At 36.1% G+C, this 20,664-nt stretch overlaps 1 protein-coding gene across 1 annotated transcript; it reads left to right on the top strand.

Moving 5' to 3' along the window:
- The first annotated feature begins 616 nt into the window (after positions 1 to 616).
- Positions 617 to 17,945, top strand: xdh (xanthine dehydrogenase). Its single transcript, XM_079458476.1, has 36 exons — positions 617 to 799; positions 961 to 1,018; positions 2,998 to 3,094; positions 3,339 to 3,447; positions 3,610 to 3,736; positions 3,827 to 3,888; positions 4,380 to 4,454; positions 4,752 to 4,847; positions 4,956 to 5,097; positions 5,217 to 5,309; positions 5,785 to 5,936; positions 6,055 to 6,148; positions 6,640 to 6,749; positions 6,854 to 7,038; positions 7,836 to 8,010; positions 8,112 to 8,201; positions 8,287 to 8,456; positions 8,603 to 8,729; positions 9,847 to 9,969; positions 10,746 to 10,842; positions 11,001 to 11,125; positions 11,499 to 11,632; positions 12,391 to 12,478; positions 13,210 to 13,296; positions 13,412 to 13,603; positions 13,681 to 13,826; positions 14,879 to 14,960; positions 15,039 to 15,134; positions 15,228 to 15,356; positions 15,454 to 15,528; positions 15,697 to 15,749; positions 15,858 to 15,972; positions 16,423 to 16,488; positions 16,622 to 16,810; positions 17,029 to 17,196; positions 17,445 to 17,945. Exons 1-36 carry the CDS (start codon positions 731 to 733, stop codon positions 17,493 to 17,495), a joined length of 4,047 nt encoding a protein of 1,348 aa, XP_079314602.1. The 5' UTR covers positions 617 to 730; the 3' UTR covers positions 17,496 to 17,945.
- Positions 17,946 to 20,664: the final 2,719 nt, after the last annotated feature.

Here is a 20,664-nt window from a genome sequence, read left to right as displayed (position 1 = left end):
AGACACGTATAAGTTATAACACGATTATGAGGTCACTGTGTAAGATACTATAAGGGGTACATTGTGGAAAGTGTTGGTTTAAATTAACCTGGAAAATGTCCATTTGACCCAGCTAAGGTTTGCAGCAACCAGTCGCCAAGACCTGTTTGGTTACAAGCATTGTTACAAATGTCTGTGTTCATCAGAAAAAAAAAATGTAAACAGACTTGGAACAACTTGAGGGTGAGTAAATGAAGACAGAATTTTCATTTTTGGGTGAACTGTCCCTTTAACTAAGCCAGTTTCATCTGTGTCCCAACTAAGGTTTACATAATAAAACGTCGAAAAAATGCTTTCATATAATATGGAAAGTTGGTGTCCGCATGCCATAATCATATCTGTAACGTTTTGGCAATATATAACTAAAGGAACACTTTTTATTTTTGATGATAAATTATTTTAACAATACAATAGACGTGTAAAACACGCCTTACATCACGTGTAGAATATATGTATAACAATAATAACTGCTTTAAATGAAGTAGGGGTGAATAGTAGTAAATATTTGGTGCCACTGCAACTCGCACGTCATTCTCCATTCAACTGCACTGCTGCGCGTCAAGAGAGCGCGTTTGATAAGAGCGCGGTCACGTGACGCGGCGCTCACGGCTCTAATGTCACAGCGCAGCTCTCAATCAAACTCATCTGGGCTCAGTCTGCAGAGGAACAGCGGGACAATATTTCGATAACAATGGACAAGATAAAGAACACACTTCAAGATCCAGGGGATGACCTTGTTTTCTTTGTTAACGGCAAAAAGGTATTTGATGATTGATGAAAGTGTGTAAATCGTTCAAACGCAAATGAAAATGTACATTTTTTACAGTTTGTTTAAAAAAAAGCTGTACAATACATTGCACATTTAACAACTTAACCAACTAAATTTGATGAACTGATTTTTTAACGATGAATTGTGCACAGATCATTGAGAGAAATGCCGATCCTGAAATGACGCTTCTGACATATCTCAGGAAAACCTGTATCCTTTTCATCTGATCTGTGTTGAACCGTCTCTGTGTGTTGGAACGGAAAGCTCCTTACAAAAGCCTATAAAGTTTTTTAATTTCCAATGTTAACACTTGTGAAAAAATCCGATCCCACAGACTGGTCACTCGCTTTTAAGTTATGCAGTTTGCACAACTGTTTGCCTCATGCTGGTGTATGAGTCACTGTTAAGCTTCACGAGATCTACTTGCTTGTTTAGTATAGTTGACTTGTCTGTAATTGCAACACTTGTTTTTCACGTCTGACACTAAAATGGAAATCTACTAGACTTTCTTTTAAAATTAGCCTATATTTCTGTGAGGATGTAGCTTTGATATCATTTTGAATCTAATTTTGTGAAAACTTGTGGAAAGACTTCATCAATCATTTACCCCATTTCATGTGATCTCAAGCATCAAAACATGATTGTCACCACAGATTGTAAAAATTAACCCGTACTTTTGTATTGCAGTTTTCTTTTCAATTGCTAACAAGCGTTTACCAATACTTAAAGTACTTTTCTATACCCTTAACACAGTTACACACCTCCCTCACAGTATAAGCCAAATAGTTAATTTTCTTGCCAAAAGCACATTTTGTTAAATAAATACAAACCTATGGGTATATATACTCAAAGATTGTGCACAATTAAAAAAGAATCGTAATTGTCGATTACACACCCAACTGAGAAATCGATAAAGAAAACATACGATGAAAAAGTTTGCTTGCATGCTGCCAAAACACTCTCTGTCCATGAAAACACAAACTTTCCAAAAGCTCAAAGAAGACAACACACTGAGGAAATCATCAGTAGAATGTACAAAAAAGTAAGTGCACTGCTGCATGAAAGGCTTTATTATTAGCACTATGTGGTTTCTGTCAGTGATAAAAATGCATGCCCTTTGGTTCGAAGATAGCAAAAATAAAACAAAATATTGGACAAAGAAATGACAGAAAAGTACAGATCCAATCTATATGCATTTGGATGCTCATGATCATAATGGAAAGACTTCAACATCTAGCTATGTCTAGACCGGACGCGACAGGCTGCACCGCATCCAGTGTGGACAAAATTAGAAATTATAATTCTATTGCGTTTCTAATGTATTTTGTCATGTCTCGCCACGCCTGTGTCAGATTGAGATTGGAATCAGCTATTTTTCAATCATCACTAATTAGAAAATTCGTATCAGGTCTTTTACTGTAAGCTGCTGGTGTTGCAGAAGAAGTTTTTTTACTATATTTAGGGTTTGGAACATTAGATCTTAATTTTTATCATGCTGTGTTTAAAAGTCCCTGTGACCCGGAAGTTGCAATCATTTTTACACATTTCCGGACACATTTCTGAGTAAAAAGTTATTTTAAAGGAGAAAAATTGTGGGTGTGGCTTGCGCTTTTCAAGTGTGTAAAAACAGCTGTTGCATTGATTTTTAAATGAAACTGGCAGCAGACGGACGGTTGAAGGGGAGGAGTTAACGGATGATAGTAATTTCAGGCTAGAAGTGCATTTTCAGAATTGAACTGAAGATTATGAGGGTACATGAATTTCTAAAATAAAATGACCCCCATTGATAAGCTATTTACTAAAAACTATTTGCTCAAACTGATCCAAATCTGTATACAGATTCTGTATTCTTTTGTGAATTATGAACACAAAAGAAGATGTTTTGGAGAATGCTTGTTACCAAACCGTTTTTGGTCACCATAGACTACCACGGTAGGAAAATCTAAAAGTGCCCCATAACTATTTATTTCCTACATTCTTCAAAATATCTTCTTTTGTGTTCAACAGAACAAAGAAATTTACAAAGCAACTTTTCCTACTGTGGTCTTCAATGGTGGCCAAGAACTTTTCTGTATACAGATTTGGAACAATTTGAGGATAAGTAATAGAAGACAGAATTTTCATCTTTGGGTGAACTGTTCCTTTAATAGTATTGTTGTCCAAGTAGCTTTCCTTAGTATTGCTTGCAGTGGGTCTGAACGGAACCAAACTGGGATGTGCTGAAGGAGGTTGTGGAGCCTGCACTGTCATGGTGTCCAAATACCATCCACATCGAAACCGGACTATGTATCTTTTTCATTAATTCATGACTTTGGCATTGCTGCCTATATCTGAATCTGAAGCAGGTTTGGCAATGAAGTTTAGTAGCTCAATTGATACAACCAAGATCTGAGATTATATTTACCTTGATAGCACCGTACTGTAAGTCACATTGGAGAAACTGCCAAATGCACACATGTGAATATCATGCAAAATAATGAAAAGATTTGTGAATATGATTATATTTACGTCCTTAATAGCATTCTTTAAGTCATCATGCGGTTAATGCCTGTCTGGCTCCTCTGTGCTCTCTGCATCACTGTGCGGTAACAACTGTGGAAGGTATCGGCAGTGTGGCCAGCAAACTCCATCCAGTACAGGTCTGAGAACCATCAAAGTTTTGAATCTTATTTTCTTATTATTCAAGAGAATGAGTGCAAGTCACACTATCATACTACAGAATAATTACTTATTTCGTTTATTGACAGTATTTTTCAACTATGTATAATTTAATTAAATAGTATTATCGCTTTTAAAAACAGGAGCGAATTGCTAAGGCTCATGGGTCACAGTGTGGATTCTGCACTCCAGGGATTGTAATGTCTATGTATGCTCTTCTGAGAAACAACCCTCAACCCACCATGCACGACATTCAGGAGGCTTTTCAAGGTGTAGTGATGGTTACCATCTTTGCATCAAATATCTGTGTTAACTTTAATGTGTTTTTCTTAAATATGGTTTTATTTTGGTTGTGCACAGGCAATTTATGTCGCTGTACAGGGTATAGACCTATTCTGGAAGGCTACAGGACGTTTACAAAGGTAAAAGAGCTTGTGTGATTTACTTGTTTCACACCACACACACACAATGCACATAAAATGCATTTATGGATAAATACAATACGTTTTTTCTTAAGTATTTCCTTAAAGGAATAGTTCACCCAAAAAATGGAATAAAAATGTATATGGTCAAGTCAATGGGGACATTGGGGTGAATTTTTCCTTTAAGTTTACTAACAGGCATAAATGATAACATGGTGCGTGACTGAGAAATTTTACAAAAAATAGTGGATCTCATTTCCATTCTCATAGGGATTAATGTACACAGAATGAAATGCCAAAGTGTTAAACTACTGATATGATCTTTCAGTCAGTCTAAAAGAAAGTGTCTGTATGAGTTTAACACCTACATAATTTTTAAAACCTACTATTGAATTCTGTGTTATAAAAGCTTTTATTAAAAAGATTGTATTGATGAATAGGTAACAAAAGTAAAAGACCAGTACAGATTAATGCAGTCTCTGTATTTACAGGATGGTGGATGCTGTGGAAAAGGAAAAACGAATGGATGCTGTATGGCAAATGGAGACACACAGGATCTTGTCAATGTAAGACAGACATATCACTGCCATTAATTCTCACATTGTATATGTACTGTTTTGGTCTTTCTAAGAGTAGCAGAACATTTTTCTCCCGAGGCCTTGCTATTGATAAACCTGTTGTGACTGCTTTGGAAATCAATGACATGGAATTCAATCTCACAACAAAGCAGTCACATGTATGAAGTGACACTCATGAGCTTTGAAATAGATGCTTCTAGATCACTGTTCCACAATCTCAAATTCCAAATCAGTACTTCTTAATGTTATCTGAGGATTGTTACAGCTTCTTTCTTTTTTTTTAAGGTAAATTCAACACTTACAGCTCAGAAATTGTATAACCCGTCAGAGTTTATGCCACTAGACCCAACACAAGAGATCATTTTTCCTCCTGAACTCATAGTATGTTTGAAAACCTTTATTCTGCATTCATTAGTGTTATAATACCACATATAATACACAAGATGTGGATGCGTGTCAGTTTTAAAGACATGTGTTTGTGCTCTGTAGAGTCTAAGTAAACAGCCACAGAGAGAGTTAAGGTTTATGGGGGAGCGAGTGCTCTGGATTCAACCCAGCTCCCTCAAAGAGCTCCTGGAACTAAAGGCAACCTATCCCAACGCTAAACTAGTGGTTGGGAACACCGAAGTTGGTGAGGCCTATATTACATTGAGAACACTACAGATTTTATTCTGGCTCGATGATCAAATGAAAAATGTTGACGTTGATGATGATATCACCACGTAACTACTGACTTGTTTATCTCACAAGGTATTGAGATGAAGTTCAAAAACCTTCTTTATCCTGTGATTCTGGCACCTGCTTACATCCCAGTACTGAACAGCATCCAACATACCCAAGATGGTAAGGAAAACCCAGAACAAAATCTTTATATATTAACGACAGTGCACTCTTTCAAAGGTGAAACTTCTATGTGGATTGTCTAGGTGAAATAATTTGTATTGGATACATTTGATAAGAAATGTTTGAGTTGAGATCTTCCATAATAATCCATTTTGTTTGCAAACTTGGCGAATCTTATGAAATTCTAATGGAGACATTTAGCTCTCCATTAATCTCTAGGATAAGTAACAGATATTATAGAGATCTCATCTGTGACTTTTCTTTGTTATGGGAAAATGTTTTTGAGAAATGTACATAAATTTAACTTGTGACTAAATGTTTGAATCATCCAATATAGCCCTTCAATTGCTGGAGTCTGTCTGATATTGACACCATATAGGTCACATAGCATTTCACATTTAGACTTGTTTATAATGAAAATAAACGTAGTTTAAGCTTACTTTTCAGTAAAAGAACAGATTTCTGCATTTCACAGGTATTAAGGTTGGAGCATCAGTGACATTGACTCTGCTTGGAGACGTGTTGCGTGAAGCAGTAAAGAATCTGCCCACACACCAGACGGAGGTCTTCAAGGCCGTTCTGGAGCAGCTGCGCTGGTTCGCGGGACAGCAGATTCGAAATGTCGCAGTATGTGATCTATTTATAAAGATCTGCTGCTTTTTGTTGTTTGTCAACACTTACAGCTCAAAAATTGTATAACCCGTCAGTATACCTTTCTGTATATTTAAACATGTTTCGCTTTCAGGCTGTTGGGGGAAATATTATGACCGCAAGTCCCATTTCAGACCTCAACCCCGTGTTCATGGCTGCAGGCTGCAAACTAACTGTGATGTCCAAAGGTGCAGTATATTGTTTTTCTCTGTTCAAGGGTCAAAGTTTGATATTTTATCATCTGATAAGCAGGAATTCCAGGCAACAATGACACCAATGTAAACAGATTACATAGTGTATCAGCCTGGTAAAGTAGTGTCATTACCAAGTGTATAGATGGCTTTAACGGCAAAAACATAAACAAACGTTATGTGGTCCAAACTTAACTTCCAGAAGAGCTCCGCAAAGAATCGATAGCTGTTGAGTAGTTTTAATTTAATACAATTCATACACAATTAAATATTCATACAAATTAATACTAATATAAATTAGATGTATAAAATAAATTGTTATATAATAATCAAACACAGAGCAGAAGTTAACTTTGGTCCAGGTGTGTGCATCCGATGAAACCGTCTATTACTATTTCTTTCAATTTGTCTCAGGACTATGTTGTGCAGATAAGAAAAACACTTTACAAACAAAAAAATCATTTTTTTGACTTGTACTTTTTTGAAAGGGGGAGAACGGGTTCTTGAGATGGATGACAAATTCTTTCCCGCTTATAGAAAGACTGTTTTGAGGTCGGATGAGATTCTGTTGTCTATTGAGATTCCATACACAAGAAAGGTCTGTAGTGCCATTACATACACATTACATAAAATATTACACCACATGATATAAATGTAATATTCAATGTAAATTTGGAGTTATTCTTACTGTTTGTGTTTTAGGGACAGTATTTCTCAGCTTTCAAGCAATCCCCTCGCAAAGAGGACGACATCTCTATCGTCACATGTGGCATGAACGTTTGCTTCGAGGAGCGGTCCAACATTGTACAGAATATCCGAATAAGCTATGGAGGAATGGCTCCTGTTACTGTCCTTGCCACGGCCACATGCAACAGGTTGCTCAATAGGTATGACTTGTCTGTGTAGTTTTTTAACCAGTGTTGGAGAATATTATGATCATTTATGGGCTAATAATTGTGAGCAGTTCCGAAATGTACTAACCGTTTCATAAAATACAGTATATTTAAATTAATGGCAAGTTCGTTCTGTCAGGACTGGGACAAGTAGAGAACCCAAGTGCAGGCAGCTTGTCATGAATACAATAATTTATTAACATAAAATTACAAAGCAAAAACCGATGAGGGGGTAAAACAACGATTAATGGAATAAATCTTAGACTTAACAGAAACATAGACTAACTAACTGGACTAACTGAAACAACACTTGACATAACTTATACTGACTTGACTAGACTAGACTAGACTAGACTTTTTCACAGAACACGGGACATGAAGTTACAACAGACACGAGAACAATGTCCTTTTTTATATTTTTGGAGCTCTGGTGTGCCGACTTTTGTTACTACTTGGATTTACTCTCTTGGTCGAGCACCCATTTGAGATCAACGTGTGTGTTTTCGTCCTCTCTCAATAAGCACTTGATTCCCATTTATGGACATTGTATTATTTTATATATTGCATTATATTTTCCAGTTTATTGCCATAAATGTTTGTTTTGTAAGGCCACCAATGCACAATAACAATTATTTACACATTTTGAGCAATAATATATCAGAAAGTGATCCCAACGATATCATTAATGATGGTGTCATTATTGTCCTCCTTGTGGTGTGAATGCGGCTTTTAAATTCATGTCTCACGTTATTGTTAAAAATTGTATTGTCCTTGGTGTGTCTTGCTTATAGACAATGGAACGATGAGCTCCTACAGGACGCCTGCACCTCATTGGCTGAGGAGATGAGTCTGTCTCCCTCAGCTCCTGGTGGAATGGTGACATATAGACGCACACTGACCATCAGCCTCTTCTATAAGTTCTTCCTCACTGTCCAGCACAAACTGGCTCTGGACTTGCAGAAGGAGGTTTTTTGAATTACTTTTATTTTGAATTTTATATACGTTTTTGTCAATTACTACACATTCAAATGCATACGTATGTAATCCACACCTGTTTGACTCCGTAGGGTATTGTTGTTGAAGACATCAGACCTGATTATGCAAGTGTTACTGAGCTCTTCCAGATAGATTTACCATCCAGTGTTCAGCTATACCAGGTACACATGCATACAATTTAGCACTAGTTTTATGTTCTGTGCATTATGTCTGTACAATGTGTTTAGATTTAAACTTCATTTCTAGTCAGTTCCATCTGGTGAGAATGGTGACGATGTCGTGGGACACCCGATTATGCACCTCTCCGCTCTGAAGCAGGCCACAGGAGAAGCTGTCTATTGTGATGACATCCCTTGCTATGAAAATGAACTCCATTTGGCATTGGTCACCAGCACTAAAGCTCACGCACTTATAAAGTTAATGAAAAAGCACACACATCTATATATACACAGAGAACGTTTATGACACTGTACACATCATAAGTGAGAATGCACTGTTTTATGACTGGAATGTTATGATGTTATTTGTCAGATGTTAACTCTGTTTTTAATGTTGTTGGTAGATCCATCGACTCTTCAGATGCAATGGAGGTTCCTGGAGTGGTAGCATTTATTTCTGCAAAGGACGTCCCTGGAAGTAACATGACAGGACCTGTCATCTACGACGAGACAGTCTTTGCAGATGATAAGGTGTTTTTAGCCAAATGCCTTGCATTTTCTGGAATATATAGAAAATAAGAGACCTTAATCGGTTTTACACGTTTTTTTAGGGGAAAGGTTTTTGGCAGATGATCAGGCGTGTAGCTCCAGTTACGTAGCTCTGTTGATGACTCTTACCAAACAGAGTGCGTCATTTGTATGTTGTAGCAAATGAGCTTCTCCTCGTGACTGACTTTTTAAAGCCCCGTAAATGTATATCCATGCAAAATGTCTCTCACATGCATTTCACTTTGAATGCCTGTCAATGGCTGTGTCTTCTGCAGCTGTAGGCCGTTACTTATCCCCATGAATCACCCTTTTAAGTAAATTCTATTAAATAAATTCGATAAATGGGTCAGTGGACCAAACTTAATAGGTTAAAGATTTGGTTTGAATAATTTGGACAGATCAATCCTTTAGGTTTGATACGTGATAGGTGGATGGAGTGAATGTTTACTTTGTATATTTAATCAAAAATGTAGGTGTAAGGTGTAAGGTGACAAATAACTTAGGTAAAGGGGAGAACAAGTTGTCTTTACTTATTCCAGCAATGATGAATTAAACATTTATTCATAAGGTTTAACTTTAAATTTTACTCACCCTCACTTTACCCCTTACTCATTCCAAGCCTGAATGACTTTCTTTCTTCTGCAGAACAGAGATATTTTGAAAATTTTTGCTATCCAAACATCACTGACCCCCTTTGACTTCCATCGTATGGACACAAAGACATTTCTAAAAATATTTGTGTTTGTGTTCCACAGAAGAAGGATTAATAAACAGGCTTTAAACCACACGAGTGGGTCAATGAATGATAACAAAAATGTTCTTTCGAGTGAACTATCCCCATATTAGCTGTGGTCAAGGTCAATAAATTATAAAACTTCTCTGTATACCGTAGGGTTCTTGTTTCTGTCTTATGATTCAACTTATATTGTTTGGGGCAGTGATTTCTATTTTCTCTTAAATTATGAAATGAGGAGGTAAAGAATAGTGTGAGCTCACTGTGATATGGCTCATTTGCTCATACAGGATTTGACGGTGGTGCTTGTGCAGAGTCATGCTGAATTTGTCATTTTCTCCTTGACATTGATACGTCATACTATAGGTCACATGTGTGGGACATATAGTGGGGGCCATTGTCGCCGACACACAGGCTCATGCTCAGAGAGCAGCCAAGGCTGTCAGGATAAACTATGAAGAACTACAGCCTGTGATCGTCACCATTCAGGTCTGCATTTGTTCCACGTGTTAACATGCATGCACATACGCACCACCCTACACACACAGTGTAGAATCAGATTATCGTGTTTCGGTCATTGATGTGCTTGTTGATCTACATAATATACACAGACCATTTAAAATGATTTTCAGTTTTTCTGAATGTACTATTTGTTTCATTCTGTAAATTGCCAAATTTCAAATAAAATTGTTAATTTTTGCATTTATTTTCAAAATTTATTTGAAAATGAAAACTGGAGAAACAGTTCAAAATAACAGAAAAGATGCTCTGTATTTTTCCAGACCTCAAATACTGCAAAGAAAACCATTTAAGTCCATTTAAGCAATACAATACTAATATTTGTATATAGTATTTAGGAAAAGTTAAATGAATAACCTGAATTTGACACTGGACTGGAATAGCCATAAGACAGAAATGTTGATAAAATCCAAATTTGAAATGGTTTCTTTTTCCACGGCTGTATGTGATCTGGTTTTGATTCAGTAGCCAGATTTTACATTGGACATTAACTGGCGGGCAAGTACAGAATACAGTACCTGTTTATTGAACAGCCCTTAAGTCTTTCTCCACAATAACATTTTTTTCCAGCCTTTCATATTTTAACTGTTACAGTAGGTACAAATTTGGGTTATTCATAAACCTGGTGATCTTTAACCTTTATGCGTTTTCTGTTGTCATCATTACATAATGAGCTTATTCGAGCAACTTGTCAAACATCCATACATTTGGTGACTAAACTAAATGTTTGTGCTTACTCTAAACAGGATGCTATTACCCACGATTCCTTTTATCATCCAGTAAGGACTATAGAGAGTGGAGATGTAGCACAAGGATTTAAAGACTCAGATCACATCCTGCAAGGTACAGATACGTCATTAAGAAAAGCTAGAATAAAAACACCAGACTGGGTAAAGAACCACTTGTTGCATGTTTGTCCCTTTAACATTTTCTTGAAATACAGAAGCTTGTGTCCTGTTGTTTTCTGTTGTGACAAGCTGGCTGATTATGTAATGCTTCAGGTGAGATGCACATTGGAGGACAGGAGCACTTTTACCTGGAGACTAACTGCACGATAGCTGTCCCTCGTGGAGAGGACGGGGAAATTGAGCTGTTTGTCTCCACACAATCTGCCTCTAAGACCCAGGTAAACTCCCTGCTGACACGTGTGATGACACTTATTTACATCTAACTTTCAACAAAATCCAATGTGACTTGTTATATATAATGTTTCTTAAGCCTACATTATATGTTATACTGGTAGCTGCACATGCAAAAGATGATTTAAATTAATAGACTAGCGATCGTGCCTGATTTTTGTGATGTTTTGAACTTATGTTTTGATACACATGATATTTGTAAGTAATCGTTTATTTTAGACGATGGAGCTAAAAAAATGTAATGGGTTGTTGCATCAACGCTGGTGCATCATTGCGTTATTAAAAATAAATCTTTCTAATATCAGTACAAATGTACTATACGTAAGCAAAAGACTGACTGATTTTCTGAATTCATCACAGGCCCTGGTAGCGAAAGCTTTGGGAGTTCCAGCCAGCCGAGTGGTGTGTCGTGTGAAGAGGATGGGAGGTGGATTTGGAGGGAAGGAGAGTCGTAGCACCATTCTGTCCACGGTGGTGGCTGTTGCTGCTCAAAAGTATGAAAAATTAATAATAGTGACAATAATATAAAACTCTTTGTCTAACTATTTAACTCTTACGTGGTCTTCTTATGCGTCTTTTTTTAACAAATATTATTTTACTCTGTTCATTAATATGTTTTCTTCACATTTGTTTTTACTTCACAAAAAATATTTTTATATAAATAAATAAACACATATATTTTTTAATCGGTTTCCATACAAAAACTGCATAAAAGAACCACATTACTAACTTTAATTAATGGGGATTACATGGATAATTTGAAATGGTTTAGTGTAAGATAAAATAAAAAATACTTTTTGTTAAAGTTTATGATTTTTTTGTAATGTTTGAAAAGTCCGTTTTTTAACGATGATTAGGATCAAACCTGAACAAGATGTTACAAAGAGAAAGTTTTGAGAGTTTATAATTTATATCAATCATCTGATTTTCATATAATTCTTCAAATTTTATCTTAACATCAATTACTAACTGTAAGGGAACTGTGAGTCTGTGCTAAATTGTTTTTTCTCATCATTTTCTCTCTCTCTCTCTCTCTCTCTCTCTCTCTCTCTCTCTCCATGAGTGTGACTTTTCCCACACCAACTTAAAATCAAGATATCATTCCAGTTTTTTTATTTGTAGTTTCATGCCATTTGGACAAAGAATTTAGCAAACCTCATTTGTGGGTCAAGAAGACCCTGAAGACCACATAAGAGATAAAGGATCGTTGAACTGTGGTGGTTAAATGTTTGTTGTGTGCTGAATCTTTAAGGGTTAAGCGACCAGTGCGCTGCATGTTGGATCGTGATGAAGACATGCTGGTTACAGGCGGCCGTCATCCATTCTTTGGCAGGTACAAGGTGAGAACTGTTTTAAATCTTTATGATTAGTTAAAGACGTCAAAATGAAACTCGTCGGTGTCCATCTTTTATTTATATAGAGCTTTTTACAATTTCCATTGTTACAAAGCAGCTGTACATGAAAATATAAGGAATACATTAAATATCATACACACGCACTAACGCACATCAAATACACATGGACACAACCACACACGCAAACAGAGAGAAAGAGAGATAGCGACAGAAAATAAAAGAAGAGAAACACATGTAATATATTATGCAGACTATCAATTCCTATTTGGGGTAATAATAATTCAGGCAAAATGCTCTACAGTGCTCGCACAACAAGGCTATTTTCGGACATTTATAGGTCCTAAAATATTGACGCTCCAAAAAGCCCATGCATCCATCATAAGAGTAATCCAAATGGCTAATGAATGTCTTCTGAGTTGAAACAACACGTTAGTGGGAGAAAATCATTAACACTTTGAGCATGTTTACCAAACTGAACCAAAATAAAAACAAAAGTGAGAAATGAAACATATTCCAATAACCTTAAGCAGAGATACAGTACACTTCTAGTTTTTCATTTGTAGGAAAACAAACATAAACAAACATAATGATGACTCATCTTGCACTCAGGGGCATGTAAATGTTTTGTCCAATAAAATGCTGTCCTATCAAAAAGGCAATTACTGTTCTTGTTAGGATTTGTACTTGATAAAACATCTCTTTAATCTATTGTCTAGGTTGGGTACATGAACAATGGAAAAGTGATGGCAGTTGATGTGACTTTGTATAGCAACGTAGGCAATTCTATGGATCTTTCCACGTCAGTGAGTATTGTGGGCCTTCAATGGCCTAAGGTTCATGTTGCCCCCTCGTGGCCACTGCTACACATTACAAGATAAAACTTCTTGACCCCAGCCCTAAAATATTTTCTATACACAGATCTTGGAGAGAGCCCTATTTCACATGGATAACTCCTATAACATTCCTAACATTCACGGCACAGGCTACATGTGTAAAACAAACCTGCCGTCTAACTCTGCGTTCAGAGGTTTTGGTGGGCCGCAGGGAATGATGATAGCGGAAAGCTGGATGAGTGATGTGGCTCATAGCTGCGGTTTGCCTGCTGAAGAGGTTAGAACTGCAACTGATGCCCATATAGATATACTGAGGATGCTATTACATGCTACAGTGCCATGTTCTGCTTCCAGGTGAGAAGACTGAATATGTACAAACAGGGAGACCTCACACCCTTTAACCAGCGGCTGGACCAGTTCACCATTGACCGCTGCTGGGTGGAGTGCATGGAGATCTCAGACTTCAACAAGCGCAAGGCTACCGTAGAACAATACAACAGGTCAGATGTAAGAAATTTAGATTAGAGAAAGGAGATAATTTGCATAAGCATATTACTCAGTAAAAAAAACAGTAGTGCGTTCCAAGTAAAATCAATGCAGCTGCTGTTGGGTTGTTTTGTTGAAGTAATAATAACACGATAACATGATAAAAAACATGATCTGTTTAAGCAAATAAACTCTTTAAATATACAATTATACTGTGCATGTTTCACTTCTACGAGAACTTTTAACAATCAGTTCATTTAGATCTACATTTTTGTACAAACTATTGAACAAAAGTTAAGGGTCTTACATTCTTGAATCCTTAATTCTTTCTAAATAAGTGGTACTATTGTAATTGTGTTGTGACGGCGACTGTCAAACTATCAATCGTGATTATTCACACCCAGAATAAAAGTCTGTGTTTACATAATATATGTCTGTGTACTGTGCATAATAATTTTATATTTGCAAACCCATATATGCATATAAAATGTATCAACGTTACATATAATTTGGATTATTGGTGAATATAAACAAATACATCTTAATATTTCCTAAAGATGTATGCGTTTATGTGTGTGTGTGTGTGTGTAAATACAAAATGAATATGCACATTGCACATATTACATATATTATGTAAACACAGACTTTTATTCTGGGTGTGAAAAATCACGATTGATCGTTTGACAGTCCCCGTCACAACACAATTACCATAGTAACATTCATTTAGAAAAAATAAATGATTCAAGAATGTAAGACCCTAATAGTTCGACAAAAAATAAAAATGATATCCTCTATTCATGTTGTCGTAAAACCTGACTCTTTTTTCAAAGTCTATCAAAGTCAATGGTCCCCAATGCTCTTTGGTTACGAACATTCTTCAAAATATCTTCTTTTGTGTTCTGCAGAAGAAAGTGAAACGGGTTTGCAATAACATGATGAGTAAATGATGACAGAAATGTAATATTGGGTGAACTGTCCTGTTAAGAGACCCTACACATTTTACGCCATAGTGCAATTTGCATACTACTGTAAACTATAGAAGGGTAAAAATTCTGCTCTAATACAGGCAGCATCGCTGGACCAAGAGAGGCCTGTCCATCATTCCCACCAAGTTTGGCATTAGCTTCACTGCCGTCTTCCTCAACCAGGTCAACCTTCCTCAAATCTCAAATGAAAGACTATAAAAGAGTCTTGGGCATTGTTTGTGACGTGTATTTGCAACACAGGCAGGAGCTCTGGTACACGTGTACACAGATGGTTCTGTTCTCTTGACTCATGGTGGAACAGAAATGGGACAAGGCCTGCACACTAAAATGATTCAGGTAAGCCAAGTGCATTCAAGCTATACATCGTTATTCTGTATTCTTAGTTGTAAAGATTGATAGCCTTTATCAGGTTTGTTTGTTTTTGTGGAGGTGGCCAGTAAAACGCTCGAAATTCCCTGCACAAAGATTCACATCACGGAGACCAGCACTAATACTGTTCCCAACACCAGCCCTACGGCCGCTTCAGCATCATCTGATCTCAACGGCATGGCTGTTTATGTAAGTCTTACTTACACAGCAGATATTTGTATCACCGCCTGGGAAAAAAACACTTATGATGAGCAGTAATTCAACATGGCATTGTTTCATCCCACAGAATGCTTGTCAGACGTTGCTACAGAGACTTAAGCCATACAAAGACAAGAACCGAAAAGGAAGTTGGGAGGAATGGGTTTGTTTGCTCGTTTTTACATGATATATCTCATATTTGCCCATTCATAATTATTTATAATTTATGATTATCTTTTATTAGATACATGTTATTATTAGAATTATTTACTTATGATGCAAATACAACAATGCATTAAATATTGTGATGTATTGTCATCTTGTATTATAGGTAAAAGCAGCATACTTTGACAGAGTGAACTTGTCTGCCAATGGATTTTACAAGTGTGTCAAAAGCATTTTCACATTTTTTGTCACATACTGTATGTTTCAATATTGGTCATGCTGTGCTCATCGAACTGGGTTAGTTATTTATCTAAATGTATTTTAAAGGACTCCAGACCTCGGCTATGATTTCGACACAAATTCAGGAAGGGCGTTCAACTACTTCAGTTACGGCGTGGCAGTTTCAGAGGTGGAGATAGATTGTCTCACTGGCAGTCATAAGGTGATGCCAACATAATAAGTGTGCGTGTTTACTGTTTCTAAGATTCTGTACATAATGCAAAGTTTAGGAAGTGACAACTACATAAATTTCCATCAATATATGATAATGAGTAAGAGTTACATTACACCATATATGATAAAGATGCTGCAGAATGCCGCTACATACAAAATGTTTCAATTTACTTTTTTATTCATCAATATAATTATATGTAAATATAAACAAATATAATTGTGCCAACATAAGAATTATTAACTTCTTTCATTAGAAAATATTGTTTCATTTCATTAAGAAAATGGATGGAAATTCATTTAAAACTGTTTAAAAAGCTTACCAAGGTAAGACCATAGTTTTGATAAGTTTGCCATTATTATTAAATGTGGGGAAAAATGGAAACAAAGAATGAAATTAAAGAATGTATTAATAATGGCTTTACTCTCTCTCCAATTTTAGAACCTTCACACCTCCATTGTTATGGATGTTGGCAAGAGTTTAAATCCCGCACTGGATATTGGACAGGTATTTCTTCTGAAGTTCTTTCACTTATTGTGATGTTCTTTTTGATTAAAGCATCTGCTAAATGTCAAAATGTAAAACCAAACAGATTTTCACTTTATTATGAATTTGAGCTGGTTCGGTGTTGTGTGTGCAGGTGGAAGGTGGCTTCATGCAGGGTTTAGGCCTGTTTACTCTGGAGGAACTACGATACTCTCCTGAAGGTTACCTGTACACTCGTGGACCTGGAATGTACAAGATTCCTGCCTTTGGGGACATCCCTGTTGAATTAAAGGTGTCGCTGCTGAGAGACGCTCCTAATGAAAAGGCCATTTTTTCCTCAAAGGTCAGACAAAGATAGACAAGTAACACAAAAGTCATGGGTTTGACTCCCAGAAAATCAAAAAATACTTTCTGTATAGCAATATATAATTTCTAAAGAAATCTATATACTGAATGGATTGCAAGTCTTGTTGAAAAATATGTTCATGTTACCAATAAGTGCGTAAGATAGTTGGTTTCTGTTGTTTCTTATTTCTGATGTGGTTACATGTTTGACTTCAGGCTGTCGGGGAGCCTCCTCTATTTTTGGCAGCTTCAGCGTTTTATGCTATTAAAGATGCCATCACCTCTGCCAGGGCCGAGTCAGGCCTCACTGGACCCTTTAGGTTGGATAGTCCAGTCACACCTGAACGCATTCGAAATGCCTGTGTGGACCGATTTACTAAACTGGTATGTAACAATTTTCACTGTAGACTGTCAACCATTTATATGGTTTGGTTCATTTTATGCCCACAGTACATGTTAATGATTAAAAACAAAACTGCTTGAATCATTTGAATCATACAAAAGTACACTTCAAAAACATTAGTTGTCAAATATGTTAGCAATGATGACTACACTTAAATGTTAATGTGAAATAAATGCCCGACTGTAAGTTTACTGAATATGACTATTAAATATTTGTGTGTTTGCTTCAGTGTCCTCCTGCGGAACCTGGGACCTTTAAGCCATGGGCTGTGCAGGTTTAAGACCCAGCAAGTCTGATTTGAAGGACCTCAGCATCTAAGAGCACTTAACGGCTGTGTTTAAATGCACAAGGTATCCGGAACACAGACAATGTGATTCATAATATTTCAAAAGAAATTGAATACTTGATGATATTTTTCTGAGCAGATGATTCTGTGAATACCAAAGCTTTTGTGACCTTATATAGTGTGTTTGAGTAACTCTCAGTAAAAGTTACATTCTATGAACATATTTTTATCCATTGATGCATTTTTTTTGTCAATGATCAAAAGCTGATTTTACAATCAAAAGTGGTAATGTGATATTATTAAGGGGCTGTTAAATTGTATTATGTGGGTTATATGCGTTTTTGTTAATGCATCTTTAAATACAGACTTAATATGCTGACTTTGCATACTTATGTTATTAATCAAATCAAATAAAAATTGACACAGGGGTATATTCAAGAGATCGAATAATCTGTATGGGTCGATAAAAGCTACCAATACATCATATATATATATATATACATATATATAAACAGCCGATGATCAAGGCCGATATATCCCGTCAATCAAAAGAGGACATTAAAATGTAATGAACTTGTGCTCTGTACATGAAGAATTGATTTTCAATATTACTAGTCGCATAAATCTTCAGAATCGGTTCTGAAAATCGGCCATCAGTATCAATGAAGACATTTTGTATCAGTGTATCTCTTGTATACTTATTAACTACCCTAATATTTATTGTAATGTAAAATGCTAATTCTTCCTTGGCCACAATGCTTTCAATTTATTACATATAGTAAAGTTTATTTGTGCTGGTGTTATTATACCAACATAGACAGTGGAAAATTACCGCTTCAAAACATTCTCGTGATGTTATTATGAACCTTGAGAATGATACGACTGCAAACTCCTATCTACTTGTGAAGACAAAACAAATGCAGAATGTAGAATATAGCATTAAGAAAAGTAAAGTAGAATATAATAACTAGATAGTTATGAATAAAAAGGAAAAGGAAATAAGAATGTGTGTCTGTGCTCTCAAGTCAGAATTTAGGAAATACACAAACACAAAAATTCAGATCATATGATCTATCAATGGAGTCCAAGAACTGTTTGGTTACAAGCATTATCTTTCTCTGTCTTCATCAGAACAAAGACATTTGGAACAACTTGAGGGCGAGTAAAGGATGACAGAATTTTTATTTTGGGGTGAACGGTTCCTTTACATGTGCTTTGTAATCCCTACTGACTAATTGTGAAGGTCTGTGCTGGCCGAGGAAAGGTCTGTGCTGCTTTTGAAAGCTTGATGAAAAAGCTGTAAGCATAAAGGGGAGGATTAAAAACCGAATTCGCATGGGAAAAAATGAGGACAGAAGAACGTCACACAGTTTATAATGTGTAAAGGAATCCAGCAGATCATAAAGAGAAATAGAATCAAGAAGATCCAGATAGCCTTCCTCACTTTTCGCACAACGCCCATGTTCCTCCTTGTTTTGTAGAAGTCGTCCTCATTTTTGCAATGTTTTTGCCTTCAAAATGGCAGCGTTCTATATTTTTCAGAAATTGTATAAATAATGTAACAAGATAAAATTTGTACGACCAATGTCAAAAATTGCACATTCGAGAAATTATAAAATTATAAAAAAATTATTTAGTTCTGCCCTGCATTAGCTATTTTACATGTTTACATAGTAAAGTTCACAACACTATAATTATTTACATATATAACCCAACATTATAAGCATTATATGCTTGATTTTTTTAAGGCCCCCATATTCCTGGATGATCATCTGTTTTTATGTTTTAGTTGTGAATCATGAATCACTTTGTGCATTTTGTCCCTTAGCCATGCAGCACTGTCATGCAAGAGTTCCTTTTCCCATCTTTTGTATAGTTCGGTTGATAAGTTTACATACACAGTTCACAAGTTTAAAGACCACACTAACAACAGAATAGATTTAATGAACTTTACTGAAATATTATTAATAATTCTTCTCATCATCATTTCTTGACTCTCTGTCAATGCCTCTTTGCTATGTTTTATTATTATAATCATGCTACGTTTATATGGCTATTATATTGTAGACCAGGGGTTCCCAAACTTTTTTCTGCAAGGGCCACATAATTCTCCCTGTCTTTAATGGGGGGCCGGGTCAGTTTGTAACGGAAAATTACATGGGCCGGAGGTACTACTTGAATTATTGTGGAGATTTAATTTTGATTTGAAATGTATTTATTATGCCTCCTAATGGTATAATAGTTTATTAATAGTTTAGTGCTACTCAAATTCAAAACATTTTCTTATGCATATTAATTAACCTTTCTCTTTCCCATTTCTCTTGGCTATTTTGTCGTCTCTTTAAAAAATTTCCGATGGTTCGCGCGTCAGTTCTATCGCAATGGTACATTATGAATTTAACAAATTATTAGGCTATGTGAGTAACTTAGAGAAATTTGGGTCTGAAAGACACATTTCTGACGCTCGCTCACGGCCCTACTAGAGCAAGCTCCTGATTGGTTAACACTGCACGAATTTTCGCCAAAGTTCAGATTTTTCAACTCGCGTCATTCGCACGAATCGCTCCGCAAGTAGGTCATCGCATCTTTGCATTGACTTAACATGTAAATCACTCTCGCTTAACGCTTCATTCGCGTTTGGTGTGAACACACTATAGGGCATTGTTCAGAGGGCCGGTCCAAATCTGTGGGCGGGCTAGATTCATATATATATATATATATATATAACACCTCCCCCCGTATCATTCAGAGGCGATGCTTCTTCACGTTGCTTTGAAAAGTGTATTGTGAGAACTCTCTGTAAATTTGCATAATTGTATAATTACAAAATTGATTTATTTAATAAATTTAACTTATTTAATCATTAAACTATGGCCTTTAAACTTCACATCAGGATTATTTACTTATGTCTGTATACACTTGACTGAAGCAAGACTCATTCAAATCAAAATTAGAAATGTAAAAGCAAGTAAGAAAATTATAATGGACAAATACACTGTAATAAAGCAACATCGTCCTTAGTGAGATTGGCCATTTTGACAATATCAGAATGACCTCAAAAGGGCTATGGGGATGTTTGCTTTCTGTCCAATACTGAGCGAGATGGGAACACATTTTGTTCAGACGACATAGGCTACAATATTGAAAATCTTTCTTTAGCCTA

The sequence above is a fragment of the Barbatula barbatula genome, assembly GCF_947034865.1.
Source record: "Barbatula barbatula genome assembly, chromosome: 6".
In the NCBI taxonomy this organism is placed as follows: Eukaryota; Metazoa; Chordata; class Actinopteri; order Cypriniformes; family Nemacheilidae; genus Barbatula; species Barbatula barbatula.
The sequence above is the reverse complement of the archived record's forward strand: the minus strand, read 5'-3'. Positions and strand labels throughout refer to the sequence as shown.